This window comes from Polyodon spathula, chromosome 2, assembly GCF_017654505.1.
Source record: "Polyodon spathula isolate WHYD16114869_AA chromosome 2, ASM1765450v1, whole genome shotgun sequence".
Taxonomy (NCBI): domain Eukaryota; kingdom Metazoa; phylum Chordata; class Actinopteri; order Acipenseriformes; family Polyodontidae; genus Polyodon; species Polyodon spathula.
Window position 1 is genome coordinate 42,725,627 of NC_054535.1, and position 27,274 is coordinate 42,752,900.

A 27,274-nucleotide genomic window follows, 5' to 3' on the forward strand; every position below is an offset into this window, starting at 1 on the left:
GATGTTCCAGGCACTTGAAGTTCATACTCCATGCATGGTAATGCGGTGAATGAGGATGAATGAGGACGGACACAAGGCATGAAGAGAGCCCAAATTACAATTGTGTTAAAATTCTGTGCATTAAAAACAGTCAAATATGGGAGTCCAAGGTATTCCTTATGATGCTTTAATCAAAAGTTGTGTTGCTTGCACACAGTTATCAGACACCTTTATTCAAGGCAACTTTGTGAGGGTGTGCCGAGTGGCTGATGTGAAACAGGGAGGATGCACAATCAAATATTCAGTTAAAAGAAACAAATACTTTGTTAACAATCTTAAAACTCACAACTCCTGTATGGAGAAGCATTTTCATTAGCAAAGAATACTTAAAAGATACAAGCACTTTACCAATAGTGTGCACCCTGCTACCCAAAATGATGCATCACACAAAAAAAAAACAATATCAAATGTATAAATACAGATTTCATTCTTCTGCCATTTCCCGATTCCTGACAAGCAAATACAAAAAAATACGTTTCTTCATCACAGACTTACAGTGCTTATCAAACAATAGTATACAATGTGAAATATAAACAACACCTCTGCATAACATAAATAAATAGGATAGATCAAGGAAGTTTTGCCTGCAAGTGGATTATTATTGTTATTAGTGCCATGGTTGCATGGAAAGGTTACATGGAAAGGCATACACTTCCATCCACAAGACTTTTTTTGCAAGATATGCTGAAACACACACTTCATCAATCTCGGTCAAATATGCTGTAAAAATCAAGAAATTTACCTTCTTTATTAATCCAGTGAGATGGAAGATGTAATCCACAAAACAGTTATACACTTCAGCAAGTAAGTGATAGTTCGTAACCACAATCACGTTCGCAATATGAAGGACTGACACCAACAGATCAATAACATTGGCTGCATTCCTAAATTCAACGTAGAGAAGCAACAACTCTTAAAATTGTTCCTAAACCCACCGTTGAGAGCTAGTGACGCGGAGCGTTGGCTCAACGCTGAATCAACAAACTCACGACTGAGAGCAGGTGAAAGATGGCGACACCTACAACAGCGATTAAGATGCTATATAAAAATTATGAATGGGATTTAAATGTAGATACTGATACCGCTATCCGCCTTCAAAACAGTAATTGTTATATACACACATTATTTATGTAATTTATGTATTATTGTATAACAAATAAGACGCAGCAAATATGACAACGTAACAACAACATATATATATATATATATATATATATATATATATATATATATATATATATATATATATATATACAGCTCTGGAAAAAATTAAGAGACCACTGCAAAATTATCAGTTTCTCTGGTTTTACTATTTATAGGTATGTGTTTGGGTAAAATGAACATTTTTGTTTTATTCTATAAACTACTGACAACATTTCTCCCAAATTCCAAATAAAAATATTGTCATTTAGAGCATTTATTTGCAGAAAATGACAACTGGTCAAAATAAAAAAGATGCAGTGTTGTCAGACCTCGAATAATGCAAAGAAAATAAGTTCAGATTCATTTTTAAACAACACAATACTAATGCTTTAACTTAGGAAGAGTTCAGAAATCAATATTTGGTGGAATAACCCTGATTTTCAAGCACAGCTTTCATGCGTCTTGGCATGCTCTCCACCAGTCTTTCACATTGATGTTGGGTGACTTTATGCCACTCCTGGCGCAAAAATTCAAGCAGCTCGGCTTTGTTTGATGGCTTGTGACCATCCATCTTCCTCTTGATCACATTCCAGAGGTTTTCAATGGGGTTCAGGTCTGGAGATTGGGCTGGCCATGACAGGGTCTTGATCTGGTGGTCCTCCACCCACACCTTGATTGACCTGGCTGTGTGGCATGGAGCATTGTCCTGCTGGAAAAACCAATCCTCAGAGTTGGGGAACATTGTCAGAGCAGAAGAAAGCAAGTTTTCTTCCAGGACAACCTTGTACTTGGCTTGATTCATGCGTCCTTCACAAAGACAAATCTGCCCGATTCCAGCCTTGCTGAAGCACCCCCAGATGAGTCCAGTTTTTAGCTTTGCCCAACACCTGGTCGTCTAATGGTTAGACGGAGACCTGGAGAGGCCTACAAGCCACAGTGTCTCGCACCCACTGTGAAATGTGGTGGAGGATCGATGATGATCTGGGGGTGCTTCAGCAAGGCTGGAATCGGGCAGCTTTGGCATGAATCAAGCCAAGTACAAGGTTGTCCTGGAAGAAAACTTGCTTCCTTCTGCTCTGACAATGTTCCCTATCTCTGAGAATTGGTTTTTCCAGCAGGACAATTCTCCATGCCCCACAGCCAGGTCAATCAAGGTGTGGATGGAGGACCACCAGATCAAGACCATGGCTAGCCCAATCTCCAGACCTGAACCCCATTGAAAACCTCTGGAATGTGATCAAGAGGAAGATGGATGGTCACAAGCCATCAAACAAAGCCGAGCTGCTTGAATTTTTGCGCCAGGAGTGGCATAAAGTCACCCAACATCAATGTGAAAGACTGGTGGAGAGCATGCCAAGACGCATGAAAGCTGTACTTGAAAATCAGGGTTATTCCACCAAATATTGATTTCTGAACTCTTCCTAAGTTAAAACATTAGTATTGTGATGTTTAAAAATGAATCTGAACTTATTTTCTTTGCATTATTCGAGGTCTGACAACACTGCATCTTTTTTGTTATTTTGACCAGTTGTCATTTTCTGCAAATAAATGCTCTAAATGGCAAAATTTTTATTTGGAATTTGGGAGAAATGTCGTCAATAGTTTATAGAATAAAACAAAAATGTTCATTTTACCCAAACACATACCTATAAATAGTAAAACCAGAGAAACTGATAATTTTGCAGTGGTCTCTTAATTTTTTCCAGAGCTGTGTATATATATTCAGTAATGCAGAATATTTAATTAAAACTTGTTTGTATTTAAAATTTTGTAATATTCTTTTTAGATTCTAAAGCTGCAGGCCCGAAATGCGGAATCGCTCATTTTAAATTTTACCATTTAGTTTAGGAATGCAACGAAGCGCTCAACAGTATCGTTGAATTTAGGGACGCTTACATTAATAACACTATGAAGCAAAATGATGACTGCCTTCAGTCAGAAGTCAAAGGGCAGGGTCAAAGTCCCGGATAATAAATAATGAATGGAGCTGTTTTGGATTTACTACAACCGACTTCCTGGTTGTTACGAACGTAGAAATGAGTGGACAGACTTCAGAACGCAAGATTAAAAACCTTTATTAGTGATCAACAAAATTCTGCATCCCCAAAAAACATGTTTTAATAAAAGTACAGGTATAAGTCGGCTCCCAAAAAAGAAAACTTTGAGTATTATTCCTTCCTAAGGAGCTGAAATAATAACTTTAATTTTTCATCTCAAAGAAATCAAGCTGCAACTTGTCAATTTATTCAAACATGTACACATGTGTAAAGTTTCCATTAGGATGGACATGCCCAAATAGCAAATCACTACACACTGTTCTTACTGAACCTGCTTCTCATATTCTTTTAGTCAAGGACCTCTCTCCTACATACGGGTTGTCATCAAAAGATGTGTGTTATATCTTTTTTCTCTTAAATAGCCAGTTGTTTTTATATACGTGTACAGGGAAATGTAGCTTAAAATACGTAGCTTAGAACACACAGCTATATGCTTTTTAGTGTTGACCCTGTTGCCTCAAGGAATCAGCCTTTCTGAGTCAGTACTGCTCAACACCAGGACTCAATGTTCAACAGCAGTTTTGAGTTTCAGAATACACCCAGGTGAATCACAGACATTAATACAATGTATTATTAATTACTGAAATGACTGCAGTAAAATTGTGTTAATTTGCTTTGCTCTTCTTTGCCAAAGCTTTTGCCATTAATCTTTACATTCCTCTTAAGACCGAGACAACTCTATTCCTCATGTAGTATGTAAATAATGCAAGTTTCACATGTTTACCAGTTTACTCTGGTGTTTTGTCTGTTTTGTTTATGCTATTGACATGTTTGGCTTTCTTTCAATTCAGCAGCTTCAACAAGAGTTAACTCCCGGGGCGAGCAGCATAGAGACATAAGTTGAGCTTCCCGTTTACTGCAAGAGGTTTCAGTGGAGGAATGTCCCTTCATGTCCATCACAACTATTTAGATTGGCCTACAACTGCATCTAGATTTATTTTGTGTCTTTAGTCTTCTTCATCAACAAACGAAAGAACCTTAATTGAGACTGACCCAACAGCTATGACAGTGTTTCCACTTTCATACATGAAATGTTACTCATGTTTATCTCTAATTTAGCACTATAGGAAAGTGGAAGTTCTCCTGTCATTTTTAATTAATAGTTACTTGAACAGTATGTTCTGAAATCAGTCAATTGGCAACTCTCATGCTTGGTCCACTGTTTGGTTCCAAGTCAGATTTTTTCGTCATGTTTGTTCTTGATCTCAGTTCTGAGTAGACAGATCACATATTGCAACGGGTGCCTCAAAATATGCATATTAAATAGGGGGTGCAGCATTTAGAAATGAGAAGGGCCAAAATAGAAATGAGTATTTAATGTGTAAAAGATCTAAAAGACTACACTTTATTTTCCTACTTAATTGCGTAGTGTTTTGTAAAACTTCATTAGGTAGTCATCACAAGGCTGCTTCTAACATAATAAAAGATGGGGGGAAATAATAAAAATGAAAGGAGGTCTGTGTATGACCACATGGACAATTATTTGCCCTTAATGGACAGTGTTTTTGTTTTTTGCAGGCAGCCGGAGATCAGAATCCTGGCAGTGGAGCCCCTCGGGCCAGGGACTTGGTTTCCAGGGGGTCCTGGAGGCTGTGCTTCAGGTTCAGTTCCTCCCGGCTTTCCACCCTCTGCCCATTCTCAGGGCCTCTGGAGGGGCAGCATTCACGCATCGGCTCAGGTAACCGTTGTCTCACCACACATGAGAAAAAAAGTCTCAATTTTTTATACTAGTTTTATTGTCAGACAAATTATTATAAAGAAAATGTAAGGTTCGCAGTTGATAGTTTTAAAATGTTTCTGTTTCTGTTTTGTGTTTTGTAGCCACCGCCATCATATAATCAGGTAATCAGAGAGATTACACATGAGCAGGTTTCTACGACAACTACCAATGCTGCCTCTCAGTCTTCAGCTGTGACTGTCTCAACACAGACTGATGATGGTGCCGAGAGCTCAGCCTCGGGAAGTGATGTAGCTAGCCAGGCAGCTCAGATTGAGTCTGTTCCTGCTGCTGGTAAGCATGATTATAGTCCTTCTTGTAAAGTATAAAAAGACATTTTCCGTGAGTTAGTTATAAAGCTTTAATTGTGTCTGGCTAGTGTTGGTCATTGTAACGCATGTTGGAGTCCATACCAGTTGTTGCCTCCCTAACCTGAGGGGAAGCCCGAGCTAATGTAGTGCTCCATGTGGAATCCCCAGAGATAAAGGGCAAGTTTGCAAGTCTACACTCCCCTGAACTCATACATATTCCTGTTCCACAGGATTTCATTTTTTTCTTCTCTTTTTAGTGAGAAGACTGCCCAAACCCCCAAGGCCATCTGTGCTGCCATCAACTATTAAACCAGCCTCTCTCCTCATATCGAGAGAATCTCCCCTCATTTCCACTGAGCCTCTGTTAGTTCCCAGTAAACATCTCCTTGTTCCTGTATCCTCGACTTTTCCTAGCAAGTGTCCGGTTGTCCACACAAACACTGTCTCTCAGCCTCTGGTTGTCCCCACTGAGTCTGCTGTTGTCCTCGTTGAGCCTGTCTTAGTAGTAGATCCAGCAGCCAAGGAGGGTGTGATAATAAAACGGCCAGTACCAAAGCCTCGATTGATGACCAGCTTGAAACCTCAAGCCAAAGAAGCACAAATTGAGACATTGGTGGAACTTAAAAAAGAAGATGATGATGAAAATAGTAAGGTTTTGCCTAACAGCATAGAAAAATCCACTGCTACTTATCTGCAGGAACTTTTAGAGGCTTTTTATCCAGAGGAGCAAAGTGATACAAACAGTATGAATACTTACAGCAGCCAAAGAAATATCCGTGCTAAAATACAGGCCTTTGAGTCTCAAACCAGCACAGACATAAACAATGAGGAGCTTTCAAAGAGACCAGAAATACCACTCCGCACGCTAGTTCAAAAGCCCCCTGTGGCAGCCGGTAGACCATCTTTAGCCCCCAAACCTGCTAATAGAGGATCAGGGGAATTGAACACATTGACAGAATCGAAACCTGATCTTGCCATCAAGGATGGCCCAGTTTGTGTACCACCAAAGCTGCAGGGAACACAAGTGCCTTTTGGTGGTAAACCAGAACCTCCAAAAAAACCTGTATCCATTTTTATGAGTGCAATAAATAATGGGAATGACTTGGGGGGCAAGTCAGGTTCAAGCATTGTAAAAAAACTTCAGAACGAAAAAAAGAAAACGCCGGTCCCAGTCCCAAGACCAAAGTTAACCAAAATAAATGTCTGCCTGGAAAATACAAACTTGATTGAACAGGCAGTGGTGCCAGCTCCTCGACCCTCTGTATTTGAAAGGGTTAAAGCCTTTGGAGCCCCAGATGAGAAGCCGGAAGTCAGTCACTCCACTCCTCCAGTGCAGCTGGCGAATTCAGGCCTTGACTTCAACAGCTTCAATAACCGAACCACACCGGCAGTGGTTTCATCTCTGAGGTCTTCTATTTCTGAAAGGGCTAAAGCCTTTGGGGCCCCAGATGAGAAGCATGAAGTCAGTCACTCCACTCCTCCACTGCAGCTGGCGAATTCAGGTTTTGACTTCAATAATTTCAATAATCAAATCACACCAGCGTTAATTAGCTGGAACAGTGAAGAGAACAAGAGATCAGAAGACATGACTGGTAGGTTGGCAAATTAAATTGTGAAATATAAAAAAAAAAAAGTTTTCTCCCCACTGAGACCTCCTAACCCTGTAGGCCATTCCACTCCAGGTTTAACAATGATGTAACTAACTGCTTAAGGATCTGGATGGAGAATTAATTAGTTCAATTAAACAATTTAGAGCTGGGTTGGAACAAAGACCAAGAGTGGATGGGTCAACCTTGGCCACCCCTGATGTAGAGCTTATTTACCAAACCAGAAACCTTGAGCAGTTTTGTTTCTGTTTAATTTCTCTTTATGAAATCATGTACTGTTTAATTTCTCTTTTTGAAATCATGTACTGTGGAGATATAAAAATCTTTCATTTAAAGAGTAAGCAGCAGGTTTGCGCATCTCCACGTGTTACTACAATTGTTAAAATAATGTACCTGTAGTGTTTTCTTTTCATTGTTAACATCCTGACAGCTTTTTGCAATTATAACTTTAACACTAGCACCGCCATAGCTGCTTTTTGAATTTTAACACTAGCACCGCCATAGCTGCTTTTTGAATGGATTTTGCAATTCAAAATATTTCCACGTACGTGAATTTTTCATGCATGTCTGTTCTTAAGTGTTACTAAATATTTGAATTAAATACCCACACAGTGTTTCAGCTGCAGAATATGGTCAGCTCTCTCATTCAGCATTGGAACAGCCTGTCTACGAGTCGTAACCTTGTCGGACAGATCAGATACTACCCAAATAAAGTCGTGTAGTACTGGACCGAAATAAATACCTTTAAATCTCTAAAACTAGTTTTCAATCATGGAGCACAAAAACAGTGATCAAAAGATCACACACTAACCTGTGATCTTTAACTTTTGTATAGTGGTGTGATTTTAGGTGTCGAGAAGCTAAAATTTACTGGTTATCTACAACGTCGTAGTTAGTCAGACCCAGTGGAAACCTTTTTCTTTAGGTTATGAAATCAAAACGCTAAGCATTCTTTAGATATCAATATAATAGTTCATCTCAGTCAAGGTCAAGTGGACAAGTATTGTTGGTCTTAAGAAGGCGTTTAGTTGACTAGATGATTTGATTGTGGGTCTTCCATAGGAGTTGGATTAGCTATAGACTTTATGATGGAATCTCGATATCTGTATACGAGCTAAAGCATCAGCCGTGTTATTGTGAGTAGCAGGAAAGTGGTGTCTTGAATAATAAATGATTGGAGACTGAAATCCATATTAGACGACAGAGAAGTTTCATGACCAGTGACAAAGAGGACTGATCAAGAGGGCTGAAGAGGGATAGATTATACAAATGTTGAGGATGTTTTAGGGCAGATCGATATAGAGTGTGCGGTGGAGCGTATCCCTACAGGCTACTGCTGCTTTTAACTGTAGAAGTAGTTCTTCTATATCTGCTAGAAGTTCTGCACATTCATTATTAGCCTATTAAAGTAAATCAACCTACAGGTAATAAAATGATTTAATTAGAAATACCAGGCTTTCTTCCGCAGTGATATAAAAACACATGCAACTTTGTTGGCGGCCTGAACTGCTGGATTGCAACAGAAAATAAATAACTTTATGAACAAAGCTTTCAGGATTCTTTAAAAAAGACGCGCTGGAAATGCGAGCCAAGGAGGATTTTGTTTAGCTGTAGTGGTCAGAATGCTGGATACAGTAGCAGCAGGGTTGAGTACAGGATACCCGCAGATTTCTTTAGCCAGTTCATCTGTTGGATTTGGATAGAGGGATGACGCCATCAACTGAGATTTCCTAATTCTAGAAAGAAAATTGCTGTGGGTGAGTGTTCTTTATTCCAAATAATCAATTTAGATGTTTAAATAGAGTAGACTTAATTGATGAAAAGAGATGATAGGATAGAGGGGGGCCTAGCTAATACCCCTCCCCCCCCCGAACCACACTAATAGGTTATCATTAAATTGAATCATTGCTTATTATCTAATACATATATAATCATGTACCGTTTTCTGTTTTCCTCTTGCTTATTGCCTGATTTGAATTGATGTCTTTCAGCCCCCATCGATGAGGTTTGCCAGGCCCCTCCCCCCCTCCCTGCTTATGGTCCTGTGGGCGGCTTCACCAGGTCCAAACCCAAGAAACCCACCATGGCCTCAAGAGCGGCAGAACTGGTAAGACAGGCTTTCCTGCTCTCCTGTCCCCTTCAGTCTAGCCTTGCTTAGCCTTGTAAATGACTTCCCATACAGAGGCAGCAAGAATGATAGACTGCATGCCATCATTTGAAAACCATATCAGTTCTGTGTCACTATTATGGTAACTTCATCACTTTGTTTTTATTCTCCACCAGTGACGCTTAGAGGTGACAGTTTTGAAATGAACCATTGTTAGATTTTTGTAAAGTGAGTTGGCAGTTTGAACAAGTCTTTGCTTGTGCGTAACCTCCTGCTTTGCATTTTCGTGCTTTTATTGGTGCGTCTTCATGAGCCCTTTTCTCATTTCCAGTCTAGGGAAGCATTGGTTCTTGTGTGATAGTATGCTGGACAGGAAGCTTATTAGTTAAAACTGTGTCAGAAAAGCTTTGAGTTTATGCTAGCGTTCAAACCATCGCTGTGAGTGTTACAAATATCCTTGACCTATAAAATGTAATTCTTTTCTCTATAGCCAAGACTATATCGGATACAGCCATTCTCAACTTCAGCATAGTCATGCTACTCACACAAAAAAAAAAAAGTCTTAGGGCCTGTAGATGTTGTGATACTGGAAACCCTGCAACAGGGTGGATTGATGTAGTACATGCAGTGCTGTGCAAGCAGCTCATTATCTACATTTAACAGTGATAAAGTCAACAAAGCTGAATTGTTAGAACTTAGTAATAGATTGAATTCCAGCCCAATTCAATGACCATCAGTTCCTTTGATACCACCTATCTATTGATTAATGGGTAGTAGACATAATCCTAATGAAAATTACTGTGAAATGTGAACCTGGGTTTAAGCCACTTCCTGTTTTTTTTTTTTTTTGTAGGAATCTGGGATTTCAGATGGGGGAGGAAGGTTATTGGCCCAGCCACTTATGCCAGTTAGGTCAGTGTTTGTGTTGTAGTTAGAATGTAGTGCTTGTGGTTTGGTATTAAGAAGTCCTCCATTCTTTTACATACACAGTATTGATCCTGTCTGGAGGGAGCACTCTCATATGTAGTCAATGAGAGGATTCAGGCTGTGTGCCAGTGCAGTCTTTGGAAATGGAGCAACTGCCTGTAAATGTGCTAGAAACATTCAAGTAATGATGGATCTAAATGTGAAATGCTTTCATATCCAATGTGTTCCAACCCCCAAACAACAGACTTTTTTTTTTAAATCTGTGATTTTAAGATATTCAGTTAAGTTAGGACTTGCCAGTCACTTGCTAAATTAATACATTTCTGGTTTTGTTTTGAGCCTTCATCCATAACTATAAAAACACCCAATTGTAGAATATATGGCAGAACTAATAAGACACTGAGTCAAGAGATTTTTCAAAGAATGTTATTATTATGAGCCTTGCATTGTCTTAAACCTCAATGGCTCAAACTACCACTACTACTACAAACTACTACTCCATGTTTTATGTCAACACAATATGCTTTCAACCTGTTTCCAGCAAGTGAATACACTATGCAACATGTTCCTGTATAGCTTTTTGTGAACAGTTCTTCCTCTGCTTTTAGACCCAGGGAAGCAAAGGTCCTTCCAGTCCGGCCCCCTCCAGTTAAGGGGGGTCCCAAAAGGCCTCCACCTCCCAAGGTTTTGGCTCAGCCCCCATTTCTCTGCCGCTCCTCCTCTGTGGCTGGACTCCACTCTGCAGGGTCCAAGCATCCACAGAGCATGGTGTTACCAAAAAAGGGACCTGTGCTTCCTTCCAGACCTGGCCCGGGCCACCCCCTCTATAACAACTATACAGTAAGGAGACAAACAGAATTGCTTCTTTTGTATCTGTTCAGTCAGTCTTCTTCGAATGCACTGTCTAATGTTGTTGTTCTTTTTAAATAATTTTAGTTTTACTTTTTCATTCAAGCTTGCAATACCCCATGGAATCGCAGAATGTGACTATATATCTAGGACCCCAGGAGAGCTGTCTTTCCAGGTAAAACTAAAATGTTTTAGGAACACAAGACCAGAATTACAAAAGCTCCCATATTTACTTAGCAGGCCACAAAGTGTATAAATGGAAAGGTTAAGCTTGCACATAAAAGCATCCAACATCCGTAGGAAACTTATTGGCCAGAACAAATGCTTTGCTGTTGCTGCTGTTTGCAGTGATAGAGCTTTTTGCGGGTAACTGAAATTGCTATATACTATAGTAAAGTCATTGTGGGTAAGTGGCCCTTTTATACAGGTCTTAGTTCCATTACGGAACAGATGGATTGGTTTTCCCATCATGGTTTCTGTCTCTAATGAAATATGTAAATATATATATATATATATATATATATAATATATATATTATATATATATATATATATATAATATGGTGTGTGTGTGTGTGTGTGTGTGTGTGTGTGTATATCCAGATAACAGACAGAACTGGTATACTTTTTGTGGGAAAACGTCAGGAAGAGAGCTAGGACAGATTCCCTGCCAAGCAGAAGAGTCAAAAATAGAATAACCGAGTCAAAATAGACTTGCCAGTATTTCTGTGTCACCCAGTGAAGATGCCAACTGAGCTGACTTGTTTTCTAACTTTCCTGGAGTCCAGAGATACAATTGGTTCTAGTTTTAGTGGGCTTTTTTCACTAATAAAGTAACACAAATAAAAGACCAAAACTACAATTTGTTGTGTACTTATTATTTCCATTGAAAATCCTCTCTGGTGTAATGATAATGTTAACCTTTGTTAACATTATCTGCTCCCAGCAGCAGTCAGTCCTATGAATACAATATGTACCAGTGTATGAAAAACAACACCCTTTCTCTTTCTGATTTGCAGAAGAATGAGGTCCTGGTGCTGTTACAGAAGATCGACAGCAATACTTACGAGTGCCAAGGAGGAGATGAGAAGGGAAAAGTACTCCAGTCTCGCATGAAATTAATCACTCCGCTGAGTACAGACACAGGCAACATGGGACCACTTAAGGTAGGTGTCAATATGGACAAAAAAATAGCCACAACGCAGCAAACTTCTTTTGATTTAACTGCACCCTTAAAAAGCTAAACAAAAAGCAGCTCCTATGAACTTTAGAAAAGATTTGGTGTTTATTAATGAAACAGTGACGCGAAAGCTCCAACAGACTGTCCTTTTATCTGATACATGCCCTATTAAAAGGAATGTTCGAGAAATATACAATACTGAAGAATCTGTGCTGTGCCTTTCACAGGCACTTATATTAGTAGGTACAGAAGAAACATTCACTGCTGCTGTCCATTTGACTTTGTGGTTTTGTTTTATTATTAAATCATTTGTTTGGAGCTCTGTATTAGGTTCACAGCTTTTTTTGTGCTTAAATTTTTCAGAAGTCATTTAGTTCTGGCAGACTAGATGGAGACACCAGTGGTCTTCGAGGCAGAGTACTACATGACTTCACCGCAGGTAAACACAATTTTTTCATGGTGTTGCAAGGGGGGGTGGGGGGGGGGGGGGGGGGCGCTACAGGCTACAGGCTACAGACCGCTACAGGCTACAGGCTACAGACCACAAGTCACAGAGATTATGAACAAGAATCAAAGTAATCTTCCACCCTGACTGTGCTAATTTGTCAGAATACTTGCTGTGCCCAGTGCTTCTGGAGAATGTGGTTCTGATAATGAGCCACATATTTAAAAAATTTTTCATGAATTTCTCAATTTTTTTTCAATGTCAATGAAAAATAAAACTATAACTTTATCTCATTATTATGACTTAATAATGACAAAATGGATGTCAAAAACTAAACAAAAAACAAGTTTGACTAATGCAGTGAGCAATTTGTTTTTCTGGTTTGTCTAGAACACTCAGATGAGCTGATGCTGAGGGCTGGGGACACTGTGACCCAGCTGGAGAAAGTGGACGCAGATTGGTACCACGGGACATGTCGGGGCCGCAGTGGGATATTCCCTGTGGACTTCGTTGAGGTTGAAGTAAGTGGAACTGAGTCAATGCTGAAGATCAAGCTTGGCAATGTAGCTGTTTGGATTTTAGTCTATAGCTACAACTCGTATTTAGCCTCCTAAAGTGCCTTCCTGGACATTTGCTTACATTAAGTTGTATGCTTTTAAAATGTCTATTCTGTCATGCCGTGATTATACCAATTGTTCATTTTATCTACTAAAAACAAATACTTATTTAGAGTGGTGACCTGAACTTACCTATCACGCCAGTGTTAACAGTCCATGCTCTTCTTCGACAGACGACATGAGATCTGTAAGTCTATAGAGTAACAGAATCAAGTTCAGTTTTACATTAAAATATGATTACTTCACAGACACTAGCCTTAGGTGCACTCTTTTTCATCAGAAACTAGTCATTGTTGGCATACCAGTTGGTTTGCATTTTCTAAGGTAGTTTTATCTTCAAGAAAACTCCCCATCCTTGAAGGTTTCTGACACTTGTGTCATTTTGAAATAAACAACCTCCCTCCAGCTACTACCTGTAACCTGGTCTTTTGCATACACACGAGAACACGTTAGTATTTTCACTTCCTTCACATCGTTTAGATATTATTTTCAGAGTAACAAAAGTGACAGTTTATGAAATAGAGATATTAATTATAATCAGTCCTAGTGTTCAATGTAGAGTAATGTACAGTAGGTATTTTGACTTCCAACAGTGCCAAACTGAATTGCAATTAATTAAAACAAGAATCTTACATCATACACAACATCTCTGAGATTCTTAGGTTAGGCATTTGTAAAAGGGTATATAGATTTGTGCTCCAGAATGACAAATTGTTAACCTAACTCAATCTCAAGAGAAAGTGTCATGGATAGCTTCGTGGTGATGTCAGACCCGGAAGAGAATGGACACGACAGTCAGTACTGTAGGGTATGAAAGCACTGCTGTGCATTTAATAATAATAAATAAATAAATTTATAAATAAATAAAAAGTTTGAACAAAACACAAAACACTGGTACAACACAAATGGCACAGTGGCCAAAACAAACAGACAAACAGACACAGAGCCAAACAAGTATCGAGTAAAAATCTTTTTTGTTTCACTTTGATTTCTCTGTCGTTCCGTCTCTGAACACACTGACCCAAGTTCAGCCAAAACTGCAGGTTTTTATATTATGGCCGAGGGATTAACTAGCTATCAGTTACTTAGTTTATCCCTCGACCACATTCGGCACGGGTTTTATCATATGCGTGGTCAACAGCCAGTTTGTCAATTAGCACTCGCTCTTGACCAAACATTCTCACGAGTGTATCTGGATGGGGCATTTTAACCCTATCCAGGATGTCAAAAACAATAATAATAAAACATTGTGTTTTTATACACTAAACCATACATTGTGTTTTTAATAATAATAATAATAATAATAATAATAATAATAATAATAATAATAATAATAATACAAAATACACTCCAGAGCAGAGTGTACCCTGTCACAGAAGGTCACTGGTTTTCTTAGGCATTTATCATACATTTTTGCCAAACAGTTATTCACAAGTGATCCCTTAACAAGCCAACTGGAGAAAAGTCTGATATGTGAAACAATGTTAAAACACAACTCCCCCAAGTGCCATTGCTATGGTTAAAAAAACATAATAGTTAGTTTACATGACTGAAGTTTGAGCTGTCAATAGTACACAGTACTGTGAGTCTTTCAAGGCTTTCCATACTGCCAACTGCTAATCTCACAGGGCCCTTCTATGCTTAAATTGCACAAATCAGACCATTTTATACAAATGGATAAATCCCTAAATTCCGTACCAGACAATCCCAAGATTTGTGTGGTGATGCATATCCCAGTGAGGGTTGACCATTAAAAAGTCTTGTGCTTGCCAGCAGTCTGATATTGATGACTTCTTCTATGCAACATGGAATGGCTCCACAGCTTCGGATTGATGGGCGCTATTTTTGGAAAGGAGTGTTTTTAATTTACTTTTTATGACAGGAAACATATGGTACTTCCCCTATAAACATTTATCGAGTTTTTGCCTATGGCACCCCTAACCTGGTATTCATTGTGGTCTTCTCTCACCAGAACATTCATTAAAAGTAATTGCTTGCACAAAGAACAACCCTTCGGTACACTCTTTGTACTATGTAAGGATTTTAGAGCACTGTGGAATATAAAATGTCATCTGTGTGTTGATTTCTCAGGTGGATGTTCCAGCAGCATCCAATGGAAAGAAAGCCAGTCCTTCCCCTGCCTCCATCAGGTAGGTTTTTCATTTGATGCTTTCCGATTTCCCACTGACCTTGCTGTACTGACCACTATAATGCATTGAGCACGCTGATTTGTATTATTCCCCTTACACACACATAGACAAACACACTCTCACACTCACATTTATAGCTATCAAATCTCAGCCCGTTCTGCTTTTCCACAGAGTTGACATAGAATAGCTTACATGCAGCATTGAGGGCACAAAAGTCTCTGTCCACAGTGACATAGCTTCAGGAAGATGTCTGCTTGTGACTGTGTGATAGGCTCACACTATCATTGATGGTCGCTTAGCAACTGACTCAAGGTTCAACCATTAAGCGAAAATTGTGTTCTTTCTTTATAGCTACACCTTTATATCTATATCTACAAACATTACAATCCTTATCCCCATCTCTCTCCTTGTTAGTGGTTTGCCTCACTCTGTGTTAGTATTCATGTACTGTAGCAAGGGCCATCCCATGATTGAACTGGGTTGTTCAGTGACATTGGAAACAAAATAGCTACAGTATATTTATTCACCAGTAGATAGCATGTAGACAGTACAGCAGAATGTATGACCACTGGGATGGTATAATCAATGTTAATGTACATTACACGTTATACCTTTAGTTGCTGAATGTGCATAGTAATTCGTTAAAATAATTGTTACGTTTTAAGCTTAAAGTCACAAAAGTCTGGAAATACCACACCATCCATAACTCAGCTGCATCCAGGTTAGGCATTTAGCATAGATACTGAGATGTGATGGGCAGGGTAGAATTCAGTGATAATGGGAGCAGTGGAAATGGCAGAGGTAAAAAAAAAAAAAATATTGGTTTTGTTTTTTAAGTGGTCCAAGATGTGTAGCCCGGTTTGATTTCGAAGGGGAGCATGCAGACGAGCTGACCTTCTTCGAAGGTGATGTGATTAAACTGAAGGAGTTAGTGGGCGAGGAGTGGGCCCGGGGAGAAGTGAACGGTCAGACTGGAATTTTCCCCCTGAACTTTGTTGAAATTATGGAGGCCCTACCCCCTCCCCCCTCTCAACAACATCTGGGCCAGAATAGACTCCCTATTTCAGGTAAGGAATTGCATTATTTACACATATATGCCAGTTGGTTCATCTGCTGTTTACAAACATTGTTCTCAGTCACTGGCATTATACTTAAAGAATGTGGCCTTTTTTTGTATTGTATTGTTTAAGGGTTTGCTAAAATTAGTGGAAAGGAGATAAAAAAAATTCTGATTTCCAGGTGAAAAGCAGTGTAAACCAATACAGGGTGCGTTTTGTTCTGGGTTATTGCTGTACCCTGTAGTGATTTTAATATGATTATAAAATGTCCCAATAGTGTTGTCAAGGGTAATTTAAATTGTATATAATGTTATAAACTTTGCTTTTTTTCTCCTAATAAATATTTTACAGAAATAAATCAAACCAGTTTTGGAGAAATAAAACGAACACCACACTTTGGCATATCATTCAAGGCCAAATCAGAAATTGCTAGATCCGGCCAGGTAGGTTTGAAATGTCTTTCTTGCATTACAGCACAATAGAGACATCTAGCTGTTTTCTTTCTGGTACTGACATGTGCAATTGTGTTAAATATATCAGACTTTTTGTTTCCTGGTATGATGGCAATGTATTTATTTATAATGGTCAGTTGCCAAAAATAGAAAACTCAAATGCATTTCCTGTTTGCTCCAAGCAAGCAATGTGAAAACAAAAATGTAGTTTATCTTTGGGAACCCTATGGAATGCAAAACAGTGTCATCCTGTGCCAGAGTATTTATATTCCTCCATTTACTGGTTGATAAGCTTTCCCACATCTGGAGCCTCTAACTGTCAAATTAATTTCAATGCACACAATTAATAACCATTAAAAAAAAAAAAAAATAAATATATATATATATATATATATATATATATATATATATATATATATATATATACACACACACACACACACACACACACACACACACACACACACACACATACACAGTGCTCCCTCGCTATAAGGCTCTTGGTTATAACGCGCCTCAGATATAATGCACCTACAGGATGTCCTTCAGATGCTTCTGCTTCACTTCAGCCCCGCTCCAGCAGCCGAACCTGGGGCGAGCCTATTCCCTCTACCCCTCTCAAAACCCGCTCTCCTTTTCACACTTGATTTCCTTGTCTGTAGCTTCAAACTGAACTGCCAACTGCTGTTTAGCCAGACTATTTATAGTTTAAAAACTGCTCATTCAAATGATCCATTTTAATTTCCCTTTTTTTATTTTTATATGTTCCTTAATTGTAAACAATATATTGAAATAAAATGAAGTCGGTAGCTATCCACTTTGCAACATCATTGTTATACAAGGTGTTTCACTGAGAGTAGCCCCCGTAAGTAGTACAAGTATTACACCGCACAAATAAATAATAAACATATAGAATATAACATATATAAGTGTATTATATATTCCTCTAGTGGAATTATCATTTTTTGACCTCACTACTGTGGTATTACGCCTTTTTTTTTTTAGAGTGGCTCAGGATGCAAATATAGCCTTCAGTGGTGTGAAGCGCTGTACGACTTTGCAGGCCAGACAAATGAAGACCTGTCTTTCCTCAAGGGGGATCGGATACTGATCACTGAGAAAGTCGACTCAGAGTGGTACAGAGGGAGGCTAAACGGCAAAGAGGGGATCTTCCCAGCTGTCTTTGTCGAAGGGCCTGTAGGTGAGAAACTGAAGAAGTACTTTTGTAGGAGACAGATGTATCTTCAGAATGTAATCAATTAATAAGATTTTACATTAACATAAACTCTATTGTGTTTATTGGTTGATCGATTTATATATACGCACTGTGTTGTTTCTGACACCTTTGTCCAGTGACTTACTGATTCTGTATTCATTGTTCAGGCTGTCGGGTTAAGAGGCGATGCTATGGCACTACATATGGATAGCAGAGTTATCCCAGTCCATTCTTTCTCAATTACTGATTGCTGTTTTTCAGTTAATGTCCGGAAGGAGTCATTGCTAAGGATGTACAAAGACAGCCTTTATAGGAAACCACTCATCCAGAAGCTTTTTTTTTTAATACCCTTGCATCATTAAACTGAATTTATCAAATGTATTATTTTTTTTTTTGTTTGTCATCAGAGAGAGCCGTCGGAGTGAATCCTCAGCTTGGCAGAAGTAAAATGGGAAAGGCTAAAGCATTGTTTGACTTTGTTTCGGAGAGTGAAGAGGAGCTGTCTTTCAGGGTATCGATATCCTAGAGATACTACTCTGCTGATCTTAAGAATCTATTTACAGAGGGAGCTCACTGTATTTAGCACACCCTTGTGGTCATCTTCGGTATTAAGATAATGCAGCTATTACAATGATGGGACTAGGGAGTCGGAATTTAGATACAAATACATGTCTCCCAAAATCCATATTATGCTTTTTTATTATTATGTTGTATGTTAGTAGTTTTACATAACAATACATTTGGCTTGCTAATGAGGATATTTATAAACAAGTTTGTACAATTGCACTGCCCACCATATCTCAGCTTGGCAGAGGATACATCACTTTACCCATTCCTGCTCCTTCAGTTACACTTTGTCTGCATTTCTCTTACATTAACACAGTACAAAAAGCTTTTTTTTGCAGATCCCCACTTTTCTTATCACATGAATCTGCATCTGTCAATTTAAACCTGTTCCTCCTGAATGGGATGCTTCTATGAAATGACATAATGTACATGACAATCTTGTATTTCGAAGCCTTTTAATTTTGTAGCACATTGCAACTGCTGTGGACAGGATGAGATTTGGCAAAGTTCACAGGTGTTTATTCTGTTTTGTTGGGTTTTTTTTTAGACCGGGGATGTGATTACAGCGCTGGAGTTAGTAGACGCTGAATGGTTCTGTGGAGAGCTGCACGGTAAATGTGGCCTGTTCCCCAAAAACTATGTCCAGGTGCTGGAAGAACCATGAAAGTGCACTCAAACATTTGCTTTAAGGAGTCTGGAACTTTTTTTAATATTTGAAGAGTTTGGTTTCAGTTGACCTGCCCTTATACATGGCTCTCTGAAACACTATGTAACACAATTTTTGTTCCTGGGTAGTAAGTGTTATTTCCTAATTGCTTATGCCTCAAAAGTATAGAAAATGGCTATTACTGTAAATACAGTATAATCATAAATCTCAAAAAACTACTCACTTCTAAATCTTTTGTAGTCATTTTTGTATTACTTTAGTATAAATACATGTTAATTTGGATTCATGTTTTTTTCTGACTATGTGAACGAAAAAACACACATTTGCCCGTTTTCCCATTGGAAATAGTGATATTTTGAAATATCACTGTCCTAGTCACAAAAGCAAAGTTTGTGGGGAATAGTAGCCATTTCCTATACTTTTGAGGCATAAGCAATTAGGAAATAACACTTACTACCCAGGAACAAAAAAAAAAAAAAAAAAAAAATGGTTACAGTGTTAAAGCTGATTGGCATAGCTTAATACACAAACTATTTCTTTGCACTGAGCTATGGATGGCGCAAGTTGCTTTACAACTGTTTGCTTTACAGGATAAGTCAGCCTTTCTTTTACAATTAGTGTGCCTTTTTTTCAATTGACTAAACAGAACAAATTGTAAAGTAAGTTTAATTAATACAGATATTCTGCAGTATTTGTCATAAAAAATTTTCTGGGGGGGGGGGGGGTCTGTAACTGACGTAAAAAGGTGACTGATTGCAATATCCATCTGAAGGTGCTATTTTGTGCAATGGGTTTAAAAATAAAATGCTAATATTTGCTTACTCTTCTGAATGCAAGGCTCTCAGGTGGCAAACTATTGTGTAATGGAAAATGCCATAAAATCAAAATAAAACAGGTAACCAAGAGCAAAAGGCAAGCTTGTATTGGAAATCCTACCACTTTTTTTTGTGCGGACTTTAAAAGGGTTTATTTGTGCCAGAGTGTTAATTAAAATAAACAAATTCAATTAGCATGCTCAATCCAGATACAGACAGTAATTTGTTATATTAACTGAAGTTGTCTTGGCAAGACCCAACAATAAACTGTGCAATATGTTACACAAAATAAATCCCAAATGTTATTTATTACTGTGTCCACTCATACTTAATTCTTAGAAAAATGTGTAGACTAAAGTCTTGCAAAACATTTATTAAAGGTTTTACTAAATTCTTCATGAGAGGGTTAAAATGCTAGTGCCTACTTTTCTGAGAGATGTTGCACATCCTTCTTTGTTGGATAAAACCAATGTATTTTTTTGTATATTTTTCATTGCATTTGTCAATCTAATGGATATGAACCATCAATGCACTATGCAGTGTGGACCATCTTAATACTTAAAGTATGTGTATAAATGAAAGTGTGATGCTTCCTTGTAACATTTGTAGACTTATCGGCTAAAATGTTACTTACTTGAATTTGGGTATTTTGTATTTAATAATCCAATCAACAAGTTCTTATTCATGCATCTTTTTTCAGTAGTCTAATGGCAAAACATATATACATCTCCCACAACAGGTACAAAAACATACACACATTACTGGGAATTTAAAAGTCCCTTCAAGTCAATATGAACACAAACCAAGTGTCTCAATGACAATGTGACATGTCTGCAGCTTTTACAACACTAATCACATCCACAGGTTGAACAGAGCAGTGAAAAGAGATTACTACAGTCCATGTTCTCTCATTATCCCAATCTATCAATTCCTAAGAGTGGATGTTTTAGTATTGGTGTAGTACCACAACAGTACCATTGCCTCAAAATAAATGGAATATTCCAATATTAGGTAGGTACTAGTGTGGGAAGAATTGATGCTTACTGGTAATGCAATACTTCATACTGTACAGCCACACCACCTCCTTTGATGCATAAGAAATGTTTATATTACACAATTATACAACAGTCAAGACAGCACTCAAATATTGTATCAAACATTACGATTATACACTTCCAAACAGTATCGCTGTTTTGTTTAACAAATACACCAAGACAAGTAACATTCAGGATTTTACTTTTTTTATTGAATGCGGATCTGTAATATTTAGACTGCTTCCTGGACTGGGGGCTCATATCCATCAGCCCTTTCAACTTTAGCACCAGTCTCATCGCCACTGGGCTTGGCACTGGTGCTGCTGGCACCACCTTCTCCGTGAAGCTCCATCAGTTTGCCCACTGGAATAGAAGAGAAAAACAAACACACATACATGTTACTTAACAGTAATGCACTGCAGTCTTTTCAGTCAGGAACAAAAACTTCCACAGATGCCTATGGGTTTCATCTGTACATATGTTACAGTAGAAGTCTGAACCTGGTCAAACAGTTTTACTACAGTTACTAAATAAGGTGGTAAATGCCTGACGTTAAGAAATTGCTTTTCGGACATTTACTGATTAATCTTATGATTTACCGAAGCTTACTGGTAAATGCAGGTACATCAGAATATATGTATTCCTGCACAGAATAATGGTCAAAATAATGTCAAATAATTTATTTCTGCATACACATTTTTCAGTAACAAAATAATCATGAATGTGCTTACAGAAATACACAATTGAGCAATTCAACATGGTACTGATAAATACTGTGACCCACTTATACAACCAACATTCTGGTCAATGTGTATAAAACCATTCACAATGGTGTTGAAAGATATTGCACTCCAAATACATAGAAAACAGTTAAATGCAAAACAAAATAAAAATAAAAATCCACACTGGTTATGACTTAGATATTCCTGAGATTTACAGGTAAATGTCCGAAGTAAATCACTGTTTATTTCAGACACCGTTTTGCTTGGTAAATACTGACTTGTCAATATTCTGACACTTAGCAGAACACACATATTCAATTACACTAATAGTATTGTTGATCTAATGGAGAAAAGCAGAATAAAAAGAACAACTGACCTAGCAATATGGAAGTCCCAGTCCAAGAGACACCACACTTAGTGAGCCAAATACTTTATACACAATCAAAGACTTACATTCAAACTTTGGTTTCTTCAGCATCTTAACTTTCCTTACAAAAACATCATGCAGGGGGTAGATGGACTGGCAAGCCTTCTCAATGTCCTTGCCAACACTGTCTGGGATCCTGCAAGCCAACAAAACAAGAGCTTTAATATGAAGGTGTACCAAATGGCAGTCTATAATGCAGGACCATTTACCTCCAAACATACATAACAGGATTTGGAAAATATTCTGCTACATGTTTACCACCTCCCCCACACCATATATGTTTGTCCTTTTGTTTTCTCTACTAAATATTGTCATGAAGTTAACCTGAAGACTAAAAGTTCATGAATACCATTTCAAGAGTAGATGCAGGTACACACATACCTGTTCATATTCTCTAACAACCTTGTATAGTACCCATTTGTTATTTTAAATCATATGTAACAGAGCAAGTTAGCTGCTATCACCTTCAACTGCTTAACAACTTGCTCAGACACTAAAGTGATACTAAAATAGTAATTTAATGTCTGTACTCGCTTGTTTGTGTCCACATTCTGCTGAATGGTTAATCTATGCAGCAAATGACTGATGTGAACTCGGCATGTTTACATTTTAAATATTTTGCAAGTGTCCCATGGAATTAGAGACTGCACCTTTAATTGTTTAAAGTTGTAATTTGGGAAGTGCATTCTTCAGCTCCCACGTTCAGTGTTAGTGAATATCTAACAGCATGCAACACACAGCTCTTACAATTACATATTAATTTATTTCTGTAGAAACAGGTTTAAAAATCACTGTTCTGCTAGTTATGATATAAAATGCACCACAGCAAGCACATTCATATTTTAGATAGTTTCATTAGCACAATCCAAGAGTCAAATTTAGTGAATTGCAGTTTTTTTTAATGCAACAAATTAAGCTGCAGTACATTTAATTCCCTAAAACTATTTATACACTTACTAATTGCAGTCCTAAGTATTTTTATGCTTTCAGCTTTCAACTTTCTTAAAATGGTCCGTTTGAGAAATAAGCTTAATTTACCCTGCAACAGCTGACCCTGCTTTAGTACAAAACACACTACATTACTATTTCATTACTTTAACATCTTTATTACCACACCTGCTTCCTTAGCTGAAGAAATCAAGGGAAAACTAGGGAATCTGCTGTACAGTTAAATAAGTCCTTAAATTAATACTTAAACAATTCTTATTAATTGGTCATTTAGCAGACGCTTTTATCCAAAGTGACTAAAGCCCCTTTGACACTGGCATGGTCTACTTGGGTGAGGACCCAGTGTCATGCAGGTTGGCTACGCAATTTCACAATGCTTTTGATAAAGTAGGGTTGACCTGGGTGACAGATGCAAGTAAACAATATGCTTATCAATCCCCCAGAAGCAGCTTGTTACCAACGCTTCCATCCAAGCTTCTCTGGATTGAAATTGAACCGTTGGCCCTAATGTTGATCAGACCAAATGTTTCTTCCTCCCTGCTGCAATCTGGCTCATGCTGTGTGTCAAGCAACAAAAATATGTCTAAAACAGAATAAACAAAAACGTTCCCTGCAAGAGTGAAACCGTCACACAAGGGTGGCTGTTTGTTATTTTGTCCGTCATGCATTGGCCTCACTCAAGCCATGTCAAAACGTGTCAACCCACATCCTGAAGTGGGTTGCTGGGACCTGGGTACAACCCAAATATGTGGTTTCACACTACATGGGATTGTGGTCCTGACAGCCAGAACCTGGGTAGAAGTGCCAGTGCGAGGGGTCATTTCAATGAATATAAAGGGTCTTAAATACTCTGAAACAGAGCACATATCAAACCTGCCATAAACAACTTAATACAAACTGGACAACAGTTTTTTTCACATTGCAAGTGAACACTGTTCAAAAAGGAGCAAGACCCACCTACACAAAAACTTGTAGGGAATGGTATTACAGTTTTTACCAAAAGTAATGGCTACAGTGCTGTACAGCAAGTGGGAGAGCATCAGATGCAGAACTAGCTTTGGATTTCTGAACTGCAGTATTTCACCAAGGTGGCACACACAACTGGGGGCTAGTTAACCTTTAAGGCATTAGGGCTGCAGTACAAAAGAGTAGAAAGTAAGGCGTGTCAATCTGACCAAAGAAAACAGACAAATGGTATACAGACTTACAGTTTGTTGACGACTTCCTTGAGGTCATTGGTCTGCACCTCTCTGGTCATGATCTCCATCATCTTCTTGCGGATCTGGCGGACCTGTTGTTGCTGGGCATAAGAGGTTTTACGGATTTGGTTGGCGCGCTTCTTGGTGAACCCCACACAGAACAGGCGGAGCAGATATCCATCAGTTGTCTTGACATCAACATGAGCTTCGATCATGGTCTGCAGGCAGAGATAAAACAGTTAACAGTCCATTAAAAGTATTCAGGTGATTATATGAATAATCCCCCTCCCAACTATACACATTCCATGTCCAGGAAACAGAACTCTGAGTAACTATTTTAACACCTTAGCAGCAATATAAAATTACCAAGAAGAATCTTTCTAATCACACACTTTGAGGATCTGCTAAATTGACAGATTTCCTTTACCTGCCATTTCTTGACCATTGAGCACATCTTGTCACGAGTAAGGTCCATTCCATGGAAGTTGGTTAGACAGTTCTTGCCCTGGACATCTTCCGTCATCAGCTTGAATTTACGGAAGGCAACTTCATCATTCTGCAGATCGGCAAGACTGACCTCAAACACACGTCCCTTCAGGCCATCTGAGGCAATTTCTGTACGAAGATGAAACAAGTTAACAGATCTGTCCTTTAGTAGTCTGTGGATTAACTGTACCACAGGGGAACAAAGCAGTTTCCTTATCTGGGACCAAAACTTGATATCATCATATACTCATACAGCAGATTGCATGTGCAATTTTTACACCAATTACTGCAAACCACATGGTAGGCATTCAAATGTTGTATTGTTGATCTTGAAGCTTTTTTTTTTCTTTTTTTCATATTAAAATGTGCATTACTGCCTAAAACTACCACAAATTAAGTTTTTGCCTTACATGACTACTGGAAAATGAAGTGTGCGTCCAAAGATTTCTATTGCCCCAGCTAAGTAAACTCATGCCAGATGTTGATGGTGAAATCATAGCAAGCAAATGTTTCTGGATGGCAATGAAACAGACGACACTTACTGGTTCCCTGTGTCCTTGTCACCAGAGTCTTGCCCAGGTTTCTGATGTTGAACATGGCTGGCGCCTTGACATCATACCAGTCTTTCTTGGAGAAGGGGTCAACACTGAGAAGGGGAAAACAAACATTAGAAATGCATATTAAAATGCCTAAAGTACCCACCAGTTAGAGCCTGACTCTCATAACAGAGACCACCCTTTCTGTCCACTAAAGTTACACAGCTTTGATAAGGTCTTCAAGCAGTCACGTTACTAGTATTAACTCAAAATGACCTGTCATTTGTGCTGTAAAAGCAAATCCTAAACTATAATTTCCTTATTCCCACATGCTCTACGATACGAACTTGCAAACCGTTTCCCACTGCAAATCTAAAATTCTTAACCAAGCACAACATGGAGTTAAGATTACAGGCAATATATCTGCCTGCCTTGTGATACTGCTGATGACGGTTTTAACAGGCCTAAATAACTTGATTAAAATAGTGTATAGCGTTGCAGCATGCCCCATTACACATATACAAATCAACCGAAATGTCTAACCCAATTCTCGTTTTACACCGCGGCAACATCCTGCAAGACTGGTTAGTTAACCATTTTAACCAAAGTGTACAGGCCTTGGTGTGGGGGAAAAAACGTCTGTTTATGTTCAGCAATGGGTGATTACAGCAAAGCGAATTCTGGGCATAAACTACAAAATGCGTATCTGCACAGAATGAAGATAGAGATTTACGTTTCTACATTATTGTTGTATATTTATACACGACACGTACAACACCTAAGTGATCCACGATTCAGTGCCTGTGTTAGCCGACAGAGGAACAAACACCTTCATCCAAATAATATCCCATTCATCCTTCAATCAAAAATGCCGGTAGTCGGGCATATAGACTTCAGAGTACATGTATTTACGTCTTCTGTGTGTATTATGTGACTTACATCTTCTTTTTCGCACCCTTCTTGCCTCCTTTGGTCAGCCTCTTATTCTTGCCGACTGCCATGTTAGACTCAGAGAGTAAAAGAGGAGGAACTGCGGAACAACGCGAGAATTTAGAGCAGGAGCCGGGTCACTCCAACTCTCGCGGGAACTACGACTCTTCAGAGAACAATAGGGACACCTGCTGGAAGCAAACCGAAAGACCTTCAAAGCGTAGACAGATATCGTAAACGCACGTTGAAACGGGCAAGTTTTGCAATGTTTACAGCGAGGAATATAACTTAACTGGATATTTTTCCTTAAATAACATTTTTATATTTTAATAAATATGAATACCTTTAAAATTTTAAATCTACATATAGCCATACTCCCCTATAAACATATGCTTCAGTGCTACTGCAATAGATTCCTCTATAATGCACATTATAGTACCGTATCCTAATACAGTATGCCAGCGAATCTGCGAAGTAACTTTATATTTTTTATTTATATTGCATGTTTTTCTTTTTGAATATGTTGTTTTCATGGTACCTTTGCTTAGTACCATACATAGATCAGATTAAATGAATAGACCTGCAACCTTGATTAGTTTGTCAATTATCAAATGTTTGATTTATACATAAAACAGCCCTGTTGCCCAGTAGATAATATCACCGTTGACATGGAAAGAGGTGAAAGCAGCTAGTCACTGTATGGAAAAGCACAATGGTAAAAAGATAGCATAGTGTAGCAAAGCAGGCAAACACAAAGTTTGACAAACCATGGTAAAAAAACACACACAAAAAAAAAACAAAAAAAAAAAAAAAAAAACAGAAACCATATTACAGAGACAATTGGAGACTGATATAAGCATGTGGAAAAGCACAGGAAATGGCAAAATGATATGGTGCATAACACCAAAATAGAAACTCAAGGTAAAATCTCAAGCAAACAATATATTTACATTTCTGATGTTTACATATTTGAAAGAAGACCATTTATTTTACTTACTGTCTTAATATGTATTAGCCACTTTCTGGTAAGAAATAGTGTCAGAGTGTGAGAGTCCCCATCTGCTTTCCT

The 27,274-nt window shown here is 38.3% G+C and overlaps 2 protein-coding genes across 2 annotated transcripts in view; one reads left to right on the forward strand and one right to left on the reverse strand.

The window, feature by feature from the left end:
* The window catches only part of sh3d19 (SH3 domain containing 19), a 44,183-nt gene extending 24,905 nt beyond the window's left edge, over positions 1-19,278 (forward strand). The window contains exons 4-19 of the mRNA XM_041269958.1: positions 4,758-4,917; positions 5,061-5,250; positions 5,525-6,859; positions 8,866-8,981; positions 9,835-9,893; positions 10,517-10,748; positions 10,864-10,932; positions 11,776-11,922; positions 12,300-12,375; positions 12,772-12,902; positions 15,090-15,148; positions 15,986-16,215; positions 16,558-16,649; positions 17,664-17,859; positions 18,282-18,385; positions 18,989-19,278. Coding sequence (XP_041125892.1) covers positions 4,758-4,917; positions 5,061-5,250; positions 5,525-6,859; positions 8,866-8,981; positions 9,835-9,893; positions 10,517-10,748; positions 10,864-10,932; positions 11,776-11,922; positions 12,300-12,375; positions 12,772-12,902; positions 15,090-15,148; positions 15,986-16,215; positions 16,558-16,649; positions 17,664-17,859; positions 18,282-18,385; positions 18,989-19,105 — 3,313 coding nt within the window. The 3' untranslated portion in view covers positions 19,106-19,278. The remainder of the gene's footprint in view (positions 1-4,757; positions 4,918-5,060; positions 5,251-5,524; positions 6,860-8,865; positions 8,982-9,834; positions 9,894-10,516; positions 10,749-10,863; positions 10,933-11,775; positions 11,923-12,299; positions 12,376-12,771; positions 12,903-15,089; positions 15,149-15,985; positions 16,216-16,557; positions 16,650-17,663; positions 17,860-18,281; positions 18,386-18,988) is intronic.
* A 1,869-nt stretch (positions 19,279-21,147) lies between these two features.
* On the reverse strand, positions 21,148-26,321 carry LOC121296774 (40S ribosomal protein S3a). Its single transcript, XM_041222553.1, has 6 exons — positions 26,215-26,321; positions 25,282-25,385; positions 24,681-24,868; positions 24,263-24,471; positions 22,133-22,242; positions 21,148-21,320 (listed from the first exon to the last, which is right to left on the reverse strand). The coding sequence occupies exons 1-6, from the start codon at positions 26,274-26,276 to the stop codon at positions 21,190-21,192; spliced, it is 804 nt and encodes a 267-aa protein (XP_041078487.1). The 5' UTR covers positions 26,277-26,321; the 3' UTR covers positions 21,148-21,189.
* Positions 26,322-27,274: the final 953 nt, after the last annotated feature.